Source organism: Amblyomma americanum, chromosome 3 (assembly GCF_052857255.1).
Source record: "Amblyomma americanum isolate KBUSLIRL-KWMA chromosome 3, ASM5285725v1, whole genome shotgun sequence".
Classification (NCBI taxonomy): Eukaryota; Metazoa; Arthropoda; class Arachnida; order Ixodida; family Ixodidae; genus Amblyomma; species Amblyomma americanum.
In genome coordinates this window covers 84,029,169-84,041,349 of record NC_135499.1, presented here as the reverse complement: position 1 = coordinate 84,041,349, position 12,181 = coordinate 84,029,169, and the positions used below count along the sequence as shown (strand labels likewise).

At 47.6% G+C, this 12,181-nt stretch overlaps 1 protein-coding gene across 3 annotated transcripts in view; it reads right to left on the bottom strand.

The window, feature by feature from the left end:
• Nucleotides 1-284: 284 nt before the first annotated feature.
• Nucleotides 285-12,181, bottom strand: part of LOC144124714 (uncharacterized) — an 84,282-nt gene continuing 72,385 nt past the window's right edge. For all 3 annotated transcript variants that reach the window (XM_077657563.1, XM_077657562.1, XM_077657561.1), the window contains one exon: nt 285-2,089. In XM_077657563.1, the coding sequence (XP_077513689.1) occupies nt 1,582-2,089 (508 nt within the window). In that variant the 3' untranslated portion in view covers nt 285-1,581. The remainder of the gene's footprint in view (nt 2,090-12,181) is intronic.

Genomic DNA, 12,181 nt, shown 5'->3' with positions numbered 1-12,181 from the left:
ATGAGCGCTGAAAAAAATTGACAGTTACCAAGAACGCAGAGTGCCTCATCCCATTACGACACTTAAAATGGTATAGGCTAAGTTCTGAGATACCTGCAAATTTAAACACAGCCCAACGCGAATTAATTGGGTGTCGTACATCTGTTACAAAAAAGAAAAGAGAAAATGACGAATGTAACACAACTAGCCCATATTTCCGCACAGATAAAGCACACGCCCACTAAGAGGTCATTTCGGCAAGAGACGGCACAAGACGAAGCAAAGAACTGACCACACTCTCCACGTTCCGTATAAAAACTTTTTTATTGCAGGTCACTGCGCACACGTTTAAATTCTTCCAAGGAAGACTTCTTTCCGGACGCGTGGTCCTTTTTGACTAGGGAAAAAATTGTGTCCGCACCAGTAGAGGTCTGCCTGAACTCAAGAAACTTCTGAGAGGCCCTTCGGTGCCTGCAACATTGTCATTTCACGTCACTGCAGTTTCAAATGCCTACACCCTTGCCTCAGCGAAATAGCACTGGCAAAGCTGGCTCCCTTTACTCAATTACCATGGAATACTCCGCCATGGCTCAAGACACCCCTACTTACATCAAAATGTTCGTAGTAAAGGCAAACAGCTAGGGTGGCATAATAATAATAATAATGTGCGAGGGAGCGGCTATAAGCATGACTACCCTTGAGAGCAAGGCAAGTTTTATGGACTGCAGAATATATCCTAGCTCGGTAAAGGTTTTAGTTTAAAGGGCGGTGAAACAAAGACGAAGGAAGGAAATCAACAATCTCATGCACACCATGCCTTTAGGAACTACCACATCAGGTGCATGAGAATCATATCAAGAGTAGCTACATGAAGCGGTGCTGCTGAACAAGCAAGGTGAACCGTTATGTGAATTATGCGGATACCTACCTCCGTGGTCGGTTAATTTCGCATCCCGGTGAACCACGGCCTTGGATTTTTTTTTTGTCGTCCGTCTTTAAGCGCAAAGAGTTAAATGAGCACTTTGTATTGGCCACTCACGCAAACTTTTTTGGAACTCTCACGCATTGAACGCGGTATATGGACGTAAGGCCTTAATAAAGTGCCGAAAGAAGTAGGTATTCCTAGAATGTGCGCGAGCGTATCCCAAATAGTATACCCTCTGCCATACTGCTGCCTAATGAGATCCATTAAAGGAAGGAACAAAAATGTGAACGCAGGTAGAAACTAACTGTTAGATAAGAAGCTTAGCACATTACCCTTAAATCACCTGGAAATCCTGTTTACCAAAAAAAATTACCCTCAAAATTTAACTCGGATTCTAAACTTTCTCTTAGAGAGAGCAAATTTTCCAAAATATTTGATCATCGGCAGCGATGTATCGCACGTGTCTCTGTATGACATAACGTGTTTTCACTGCGTGTCGTCATTTGAAAGATTGCGCCTTTACAGACGCACGGGATTCACTACATGTGAGCCTCGCTCAAAGTGTACAAGCACCGAAGTAATGTTACCGTCGGCAGCATACACAAACAGGTCGAGAATGTCGAAACTAGCGGCATCGCAATGATTATAGGAGAGGGACAGTCGTCACATCATTGCCGCTACCTCGCATTCCTTCTTGCGCACGCGGGGGCGCCGTCGTCATCATCGCCATAGTCATACACCGCCTCTCGACCGAAGCTGGGCTCGACCAGAAAGCTCACCGAGCCACAGCGAACGCGCGACGATTGCGGCGAACTAGACGGCGGGGAAGAAGTTTGCGGAGTTGTCGAGCGGGGAGTGCTGGATCGAGGGCTGGGAGCCTCGAGAAGTTGCAGTCCAGCGGCTGCCGACACAGATGCGGCACGGCTGCTGCGGCGACATCCGCACGGGTTTCCCGAAGCCAGGGACCGCCGCTTGCCGGCAGGCCGGCCCTTCACGGTTTCGTCCACGAAGTAATTGTCCCCGGAGGAGGGAGACGACTGGGCGGCGGGACTCGGGCCACGTGGGTCATCGCAATCGATGCCGTTGGAAGGCCGCCAGCTTGTGTCCCCCGACGAGGAGTCGTGCGAATAGAAAGACGGCCTCTCTGAGCCACGACCAGGGATATCCAACCGCGCCGTGGACATCCTGCAACAACAGATCACATGCGTAAGGTCATTGTAAATTATGGGGCGTAATGGCGGCTTCGTGAATCTAGATTTTTCCTCCTAGTAAAATCTCCAGAGTACCAACGAAGGATGTCTTGGAAGGCTTAAGCAATCAGGGTTATGTGTACTCACAACAGCAATTTCGATTTCCATCCGCTGGCACCGTCTCTACGTCGTCTCTTAACACAACCTAGGGCCCCACCGCTAGCGTAATCTGCATTATAGGAGCTAAACCTCAAAAACATGAACAAACAAATTTCGTATGCTGCTACCAACCACTAGCCTAACTCCGTGAACGAAGTGAACGAGGGTAGGGTGGGGTGGGGTTGGTACAGATAGCTCCACTTTTGCGTAAATAAAGACCATGCTGTCTAACCGAAAAACGACTAAAAATGCAAGACAAAAGCAAGAGTCATACCATAACCGGAGTGCAAAGCAATTTGTAGTATTTCGAAAATGTAGACAGTCTACTCGTATGCAATCACGCATCATTACGGATTCGTTCAGTTCCTAGCAGGAACTCAGAGTGATAGGTATGAAAGATAGAGAAAAGCCATGGTTAAAATTAGCTGCTAGGCTCAGTATCTCGCCCATGGCTTTTACATCCACTAAAGCTCCTCATGTCGTCGACGACTACGTACACTGGTTCATCGGTGACACAAGTTCCTGCGAGGAATATTACGCATGAGAAAATCAGGGTGCTTTTTAGAAATTTGCAGTTAGCAGCATCGGTACCCGCTGACGATGAAATTTTCGCAACTTGAATGAGTTTAGAAATGCCAACCGAGTCGATAAGAAAAGGGTCCATCTGTCTATGAAGAAATAACAGGAAATGTTACTGGTGCAGCATGTAAAAAGGATAATGAAAATGTGTTATTTAGTAGGATACAGCCCGGTCGATCTGGAACAAAAATTCTTGATCGTTCTTCGAGCGAACTTATCCCATATCACGCATGCCAACAACGTTCCAAAATTTCCGTACTTTTGAAATAAATAAAGAAGAAAGGGTTGCATGAATATAACTGTGTTTGGCACGGACGAGGGCATGTTCACACTGCACTGCGGTAGACCGGTAATCTAACCTTGCTCTCTCACTGCTAAGTGTCGTTCAACGACGAAATATGCACTTTTTCTTATGTAATAGGCGTTTTAAATGGGTCTAACCAGGGCTGACGTCTCTTGTCAGACATTCGGCGCAGGGGAATGTATTTAACGATGAGCACTTTGGACCTGCGTTTTAAGTGACCACCATTTCTCATGCACTGTGTGTTCTCAAAACTTCGGAAAGGATGCGTCAGAAAACTTTTCCAAAGCAACATTAATAATCTGAAAGTCTTCTCTCTTGTAAACGCGGATTGTTTCTTACTGTCTTCAAGGGCAACGTGAGCATGATTCCATAGTGAAGTGGATTGTGAAGTGGTCACCTAGACCTGGCAGTAGAGTTAGGGGAGAGACAGAATCGGGACAGTTCATCAGCACAAGGTCGAACACGTTTGCACATGAGGGGGTAACGCGAGTTCGTTCCTTTACGAGCTGAGATAGGTTAAATATGGAACAGAGATCAACAGCTGAGCACTCGGATGAATTAACAGTTATGATGGGGCTAAGATCATTCCAATGAATGCCAGGAAAACGCAAATCTCCCAGAAACAAAAGTAGCGTTTTAGGGTATCTAGACATAACTCTGTCCAGACAATCGTACAGTTCATCACACAATGTGTTGGCAAAAAGCAGAGGCCGATAACACGCACAAGGAATTACATCATGATAATTTAAGTTCAGACATGTGAAAAGAAATTCAAGCTCTGAATGCATCAGGACAAAGTTAGAATTTATGCCTTCAGATATGGCAATCAAAATACCACCCCCTCGTCAGTCACTCCGATCATGTGTGTACACTGTATATTTCTGTTCGCAAGAAAATAGTTCATAACTATTGACGACTTTACTTGACAACGAAGTCTCAGTTAAAACTATGACATCAGCTACGCACGCGTTCACCAAACATGATAAATTATCACGATTGTTTAATATGCTTCTTGCTATGTGAATCTACTTCACAAACGTTATCAGTTTCTTTGCAGAAAATGTACCATTTTCTATTTATGTATAGTCTATTACACCTTAGGTTGCAGAGTTGAGTGTTGGTGGTGGTGATACTTTTATTGTGAGGAATTGAGTTTGGGAGCCACAGAGTGGCCCCGCAACATGGCCGGCGACCCTAGTCCGGGACACCGCATGATGCCCCGTCTCGCGCCCGTTTCACCAGAGCCCTTTGGGACTCAAGCGAGGAGCAGCTGAGGAGGGCAGTCTCCCATGCCTCTCGGGAAGGTGTAGGGGAAGGGGGAGGTGGAGATTCTGAGTACATGCCAACAACATGTGGGAGATAGCACAGGTCTCCCCGCAGTGCGGGCATCCCCCATGCATGTTAGAATTGTAATATTTGATGATTGCAGGGCACAGTAGAGTACCTGTCTGCAGTCCCCTTAAAGTTCGCTACTCCGTCTTAGCCCCTTTGCAGGGGCCGGGAAAAAGCGGTGTTTGTTGAAGTTTAAGTTTAAATTTATTTTTCGCTTTTAGTGGTACAGGTATCACTGGGACAGAGAGGACGCAGGGAAAAGAGCTGCTTGAATGCTGCTTCAGAGGCACCCTACGCCCACATTGCCGAGGCAGCGTATTGCCTCAGTTTTTCACAAGACAGCTACAGGCGAGGCAGTCGAAACAAAAACTAAAGTATCAACATGAATTAAATACAAAATTTCAACATTTAGCATCACAATCAAAACAAAAACAATATAAACACTCAGTACAGAAGGGCCACATCACCCAAGTGTACAACATAAGCAGAATTTACCCGCGTTATAATCTTACAGTTCAGAGCAAGTTCAAAAACGTCTTAAAGGGACACTGAGCAGAACTCTATCGAATTTTTTTTGTTAGCAAAATCTGATAGTTCGGCATTTCATGGCTTTTTGCCGCTTGTCCAGGAGCGAAAGATGCATTTATTTCAAAGAAATTTGGATTCGAATTTGTAAAATTTTTTACCGCCGCTCCGATTCAAACCCGAGAACTCTTATGACGTCATAGGACCGAGTGACGTGAACGTGACGTAAACGCAACTCCGTGATTTCTGGTGGCTAGCGGCGCGGTCTAGCAGCTGCCGAAATGAAGGCTACCGCCGCCGCACGTTGAAGGCATCTATTGGGGGTCGCTACCGTCGCTTAGTTTACGTTTGCACCGGCGTCTTGCCAGCGTTACGATGGATCCCGTTCCCGAACCCGACAACGTAGTTCTCGCAAAAACTCCGGCCTGCATTTCAGCGACCTCAGCCCCAAATAGCGTGCGATGCTTTTGAGGGAGCACGGTTAGGTTAGGCGCCGGCGGGTCGTTTCCCCCTTCCGCCGTGAGCAGCCGTTCCAAACTAAATATCATAACCCCAGTGCGGGCAGTCGCGAGCGGCCAGGACAAGGTCGGCGCGTTGCGCCCATCGGAGGCTGACCGGGGATTTGGGGCCAACGGATTGTGATTCCTTGAGCGGCGCGGTTGAACGGTGCAGCAGGCGGCGTCGAGGCCTACCACGGTTGCAAGGACGAAGTTATTTATTTATTCATTTGCCACAGAAAATGGCTGAGTTCTCAAGGGCGGTCGCGTTTAAAGTAGGCGGGTTGAAACTAGAGCCGACGCACGACGCTTCAACGGCTTCCGCTAGATCCAATGGTTCCACTGGATCGGGCTCTCTCGCCCACTTGCATGTACCTTCAGTTGTATACTGTGAATGGATTAAATTAGCCGAGAGCTCAAAAAGAACAGCTCCACCCAGCTGCCAAAGCTATTGAATTACGTCACAACGCAAACCTCGCCGCGGAGGCGAATTAGTCTGGCCGGGCCGGCGGCTGCTGGCGCACTCGGCGCGAAATAGAGACATGCTCCAAGTCTCCGCCAGTGCTGTCAGAGTGCGTCGAAGCCGCCGAACACGTCGGCGGTCAAGCGCAGTTGGAGTATAGAGGGTCTCGCTTTGGCCGACGTGACGTCGCCGTGCAGCGCGCGCGCGTTACGCCGGAGCATAAACGCGCCTTAACAGAGCCTGCGCTTAAGCGCTAACCAACGTATTCGGTGACGGCATCTAGGGGAGTCAGTGAAACCCGCCGCTCTTTCACTGAATAAAAAAGACCTGCCGTTCCACTGAATAAAAAAAAGTCCTCTGCCGAGAATCGAACCAGGCCCTATGGCGTTTGAGTCGGAGACACTACCACTCCGCCATGACGGCTCGAGTTGTAACTACCAATAAAGGCGCATCTAGTGAATGCACTCTTCCTATTCAGAAATCTCCACGCTTTCGCTACGTATATCCTGGCCTAACAGAGCTAGGCCACCAGCAATTTTTTTTTAATTGCCTTGTACCTTGTCTCCCGTCCCTAGATTTCCGTTAAGTAGTTTGAAAGTTACTGGCACAGCCGCAAATGTTTCGCCGAGCGAGCGTGCGAAGAGCAAAAGTGCTCTTTATACTGCGAACTGCCTTGTACGATCACCGACCATCGTGCCATCATAGTTTTTCATCGACCGTGGCGATCATCTGACCAGCCTTAACAGGCTCCTTCAACGGTTAACTAGCACTTAAAGCGGCACTTGGAGTTCCTCTGCTGTTCGGCGCTTGTATATCGAGGCGCGTCAAAAACAATACCACGGGGAAACCAAAGCTCATAGACGCGAAGCGCCATAACAAATCGAAACTCTCCTGGCCGCCTGTGGCGCCGCCAAACATCGGTTTTCTTTGCTTCCAAAATTCAGGTTATCTTTTGTCTACCTTCCTCGTTTGAGAAAAGTTCACTACGGGTTTCAAAACAAAACTTCCTTCAATATTGAACTGCGCAACCTTCCTTTGTCAGCCTCAGAGATTCGCGGTTACATGTAGGAAGTAAAATTCCTCCAAGGTGGTGTCTCTTGTCTATGACGTCACCACGCTTGTACTTGCAAGATTGGCCTGTGGCGGCGGTACCTGAATTTTGGTTCTTGCTATTTTCTACCTTACAAGAGCTTTGTTTTCATTAAGAGCGGCATTTTTGTGATCAGGAGCTGGTATTCTATCGATACAAGCCAACTTCAATTTTTCCTCAGTGCCCCTTTAAAAAAGGTACAAAATGGTTTCTTAGACCCTTCACTGTGATATCTCTTAGCGATATGTTGTTCTTTTCTATAATGTTCAGGTATTTTTAAAGAATAAAAGACAATGATTGCATACCTTATTTGGTGCGACAAAGAGGAAATGACCAAGAAAAATGAGAGCTGGTATCATACACTGTTGAATAGCGAGATAGTTATAGAAGCGAGAGAGTGGTTTCATTGTTAGTAATAACCGCAGTTTTGTACATTAATAGCAGTCTGAAAGGAAACAAAGAAGAGATCTTTAGAATGCCAAATTTAATGAAGGATGTGTGTGGATATGGCACGATACGATTGCTATTAGTCTAATTGCCCGCTTTTGTGCTGTTATTAGTTTGGTATGTTGTTCTGGGTCGTCGTTCCCCAAACTGTGAGACAGTATATCAGTGATGGGAGAAAGAATGCTTGATAAATAAGGACGTTTACTTGAGACGGAAGAGTGTCCCTATGTTGGCAAATAAGACCGTTCAAGCGAAATCGTTATAATGCGTTATGATCTCCCTGAACCGCAGCAGCGGCTGGATTGTCTCCGAGCCGGGAAAGATGGGATGATGAGCCCGCAGTGAGTAAGCGCTCGGGCAGCCGCATCAGCGGCCTCATTACCTCGTAAGCCCTGGTGGCCAGGAGCCCAGATAATTATTTTTGGTGTTGGATCAGTGGTAATCCGTCTTAGAGTACAAGCGGCTAAGGGGGAGACCTCCCCTGCCAAGTAATGATCACACGCTTCTCGGGAGTCCGTGATGATGATTCTCGAATTGGCGTGGGCGGCCGCAAGCGCTATCGCTACTCCCTCGGCTAGCATTGAATTCTGGGCTCGGGAGGAGAGTCCATCAACGTGCATTTCCTGGTGAACGACAGTGGCCGTGTAAAGTACCGCGGGCGATGGCCCTACTACGTCTACATAGTATACACCAGGTCGGGAGCCGTGTTGTCTCTCAAGAGCCCAAGCCCGCGCTTGTCGTCTGTTTTCGTGCATATCGGTGTTCATGTTACTGGGGAGAGGGGAGACACAGAGCATATGGCGCCACAGTTCTGGGATACGATCCGCCTTTTCTGGAGTATAATCGTGTTGGATGTGTAAGTGGTTTAGCAGGCGGCAGCGCCCGGGGACCGTCCACATGAGCCGCGTGTATTGGTGCACGAGGTGGGCCTCCCGCAGCTCCTGGTAGGAGTTTAGCACCTCCAATGCCTTGAGTATGGCATTAGAGGTAGCCACCGGGAGATCCAGAGCTCGCTTAGTTGCCTTGCTGATGATGGCTGGCGTCTATTCACGCATCGTCTTGCTTAGTAGTGCGAAGGTATGGCACGGCGTAGAGGATCCGGCTAATCACGAAGGCATTGACAAGCCAAAGCGCGTCCCTGCGCCGCAGACGGCCCAGCTTGTTGGAAACGCGGTGGATCATTCGCCCTATCCCGTTCGCCTACTCTCTTGAGTTTCGCAGTAGTGGAGTCCGGTCTGAGTCCGAGGTGAACGAACAGGCCCAGAATCCGGAGCTGCTCCACCTCTCTAATAGGACCTCCTGACAGAGGTATAATGGTGTCCTACCCTTTTGGTTCGCTCTGACATGCAGAAGCTCGGATTTTGCTGGAGCACATTGGAGCCCACAGTCAATAGCATACGCATCGACTAAGGATACGGCCTGCTGAAGCCGGTCCTCCATGTCTCCAAGGACATAACGCGTGTTGAATGCCTTCCACCCGGGCCAGTTGGTTTGGGAGGCGCATGAAGCTATGTTGGACAAGAGCGGTAATAAATATGGAAGCGGCCTGCTGGAAGACTATGGAAGCGTCCTGCTGAAGGCGGTCCTCTGTGTCCCCAAGGACATAAAGCGTGTTGAATGCCTTCCACCCGGGCAAGTTGGCTTGGGATGCGCATCATAGCTATGTTGAACAGGCCTGGAGCGGTGATAACACCGCTCCCTGAGGGGTACCCCGTGTTCCCATCGTGCAAGAGCCATATTCCTCTTCCTCAATCCAAAGAAAAGGCTGGCTATTAGTCAGGAAATCTCTTACATACCCGTAGGCGCTAGCCCCACAATCGGTAGAACTCAAGTTGGCCAGGATGCTACCGTGTTTAACATTGTCCAAAACCCCTTTCAGACAAAGGGCGAGAATGGCTTTGTCATTGTATTGCATAGTTGTGGGTCGTATTACATCCGTGTGCAGTTGGCGGAGGACGTCCTGCGCAGACATGTGGGGGCGAAACCCGAACATAGTGAGTGCAAAGAAGCCCTAGCGCTCCAGGTATGGTGAGAGGCGATCCCGTACCATCGTCTCCATAAGCTCGCCCGCAAACGAGTTCAGTGATATGGGCCTCAGGTTATTCGTATTCACGACCTTACCTGTCTTAGGGATACACTCCCATATTAATTACTGTATCACCTCATGGGGTCGCACATACAGAATTCATCTTTCTATACTCATTTCTATGCAAAAACAAGCACTTAGAATCATCACTTTCTCTTCTTTTACCCAGCCGTCTGCACCTTTGTTCCATTCACTACATGTCCTGCCCCTTGAACATCTTCACAAATTTCAGGTCCTGGTTTTTCTTTTCAAAGTCATCAATAAGTACATATGTGTTAATTTTGTCCCTGAAAATATAATTACAAATAATAACGTCACGCGTTTTGCTTTGTCGAACAATTTATTGTTGCCAAAAGTACGGACTAATTATGGAAAGCAAACTACATCGTTCTTTACCATCTCCACTTGGAATAATTTGCCCCCTTCACTGAAAACCCCAATGTCATTGTACAAATTCAAAAAAATGTTAAAACACCACTTGTTTGAATCCTTAGATGTTTAATAACGTTTTTGTGTTTGCAATCACTATGTAACATTCATTTGCTGTACACTTTTCCTTTTTGTCGCTTTATTTGCCTTCCTTTTTTTTTTACCTCGAATTGTTGTGCATGCGCCGGTTTATGTATTCTGTTCATGTAGCCATAGGAGGCCCTATTTGCAGTCTCGACTTTTGGGCCTCCTGATGTATATACCCCATAATCCATGTACTGTAAATACGAAATAAACTTGATTTGATTTGAAAAAAAAAAACGTCACAAGTGACGTTTTCCATTCGGGAAGGAGTGGACGTCCGCACCAGATTTGGTTCAAGTACTCTAATATATGGAGAGTTGAGTGGTAGCCTTGGAGAAATCTATGAGCCTTTTACGCCACTGCCTAATTGCCTTACAAAAATCTTCCTGTAGAACGACTCCCGTATTTCTCAGTTTAGATCTGCATGCTGAAACGCTCTCTCTCGTTTTAAATGAAGGAAACCACAACCAGAGGACGATTGTTGTCGTCGACAAAAGAGCCAAGTCTATGCGCTCGTGAAATTGCGCCCGCATTAAGTTAAAAAGATAAATTATCCGCAAGAACGGTGCGCCCGTTTTCTTCAGTCTTGGCGCAGGTTTCTGAAGGATTGTTTTTCAGTTTACGTTTTAGGGTTTATGGGAGTTTAACGCCCGAAAGGAACTGAGGCTATGAGGGACGCCGTAGAGGAGGGCTGCGGAAATTTCGGCCACCTGGGATTTTTTGACATGCACTAGCATCGCGCAGTAGACGGGCCTCTAGAATTTCGCCTTCATCAAAATTCGACCGCCGCCGCTGGGGTCGAACCCACGTCTTTCGGGTCATCAGCCGGGCGCCATAACCACTGAGCCACCCCTGAGGCCTTGTCCGCAAAAAAAAATTGTTTTCATGGCGCAATCCTTGCTCAAATTCGTCAAGACGTGTTTGCAACACAGAATTTTCACTTCGCACTACATCAGCAACAACGCGATGAACTTCGGTCGCATCCACATTTTAAGTGCTCTCCAGAGCGCTTACTTTCCTTCGACAGTTGCTAATCTCATGGTGATGTCGGGCACTCGTTCTTCCAACAGTTTCTGACTAGCTTTTACGTCGATAAGGGAAGACATTACTTCAGAATGACGCGCTTCCATCGTACCGGCGACAGCTTTTATGATAGCCAGTACTTCAGCATTACCTTTTTTTACTTCGCTCTTAGATGGACCAGGGTTTAGTTCCACATCACCGGACAATAGAGACCTTTTCAATACATGAGAACAATCTGCAGCCAAAAGTAACAAAACATGGGTGCGTGGAAAGAGTAGCAAGCAGCTATTACTCGAGCGCTTCGAATGCAAGGAATATGAAGAACCAACTTGAGTGAAGAAGAATAAAGGTTTAAACCTGTAATGGCCTCTAAAATAAACGCTGCAGCAAAAGTCGTTTTCTTGTTTTATTTTTCGCTGGTGTAAAGGTTACAAGCTTTAAAAATACGATGAACTAATCTTGAACAATCTGCTGTGTTACTTATACAGGAAACCCGTTTGCACTGGCAGAGTAGCAGGTCATATATTCATTTTTCCGGCCAACATCTCTACCTTTCCCGTCAATAAACCCTCTCTCTCTCTCGATTTGCGCTACTATAGAGCCTACGAAGAGAAACCCTTCGTTTATGGTAACTTATAAACGGCACAGCTGCATACAACAGCACGCACCCTGCAGCTAAGACGAATGGGAGCGGGCTGCCCTTTCCAAGCTCCCGTCAGCCTTAGCGTTTCGCACTTTCCTTACGCCCGAAGCGAAAGGATTCTTTTTCCTGGCGTCAAGTGATGTGGTTTCAGGAGAACACAAAGAGCCAATGCCGGTCCATCTAAGGCCGCTGGTCCCTCCTTCGCGTCCCCAGATCACCGAATTTATGCCACTCGCCGATCACCTTCTCCTCGTCGCCGTTCCCCTTCTCCGATGCTGCGACGTTGTAACTCCTCCCCTGAGGGAAACTAACAGTCGCAGTTCCGGGGGCAGGAACTGCGCTTGTTCCGAGCTGATGAAGTCCTGCGTGTTGGTCCCGTTAATGTAATCGCAGTGTTCATGGAAGGCGCCGCAGTTCTCGTTCTCG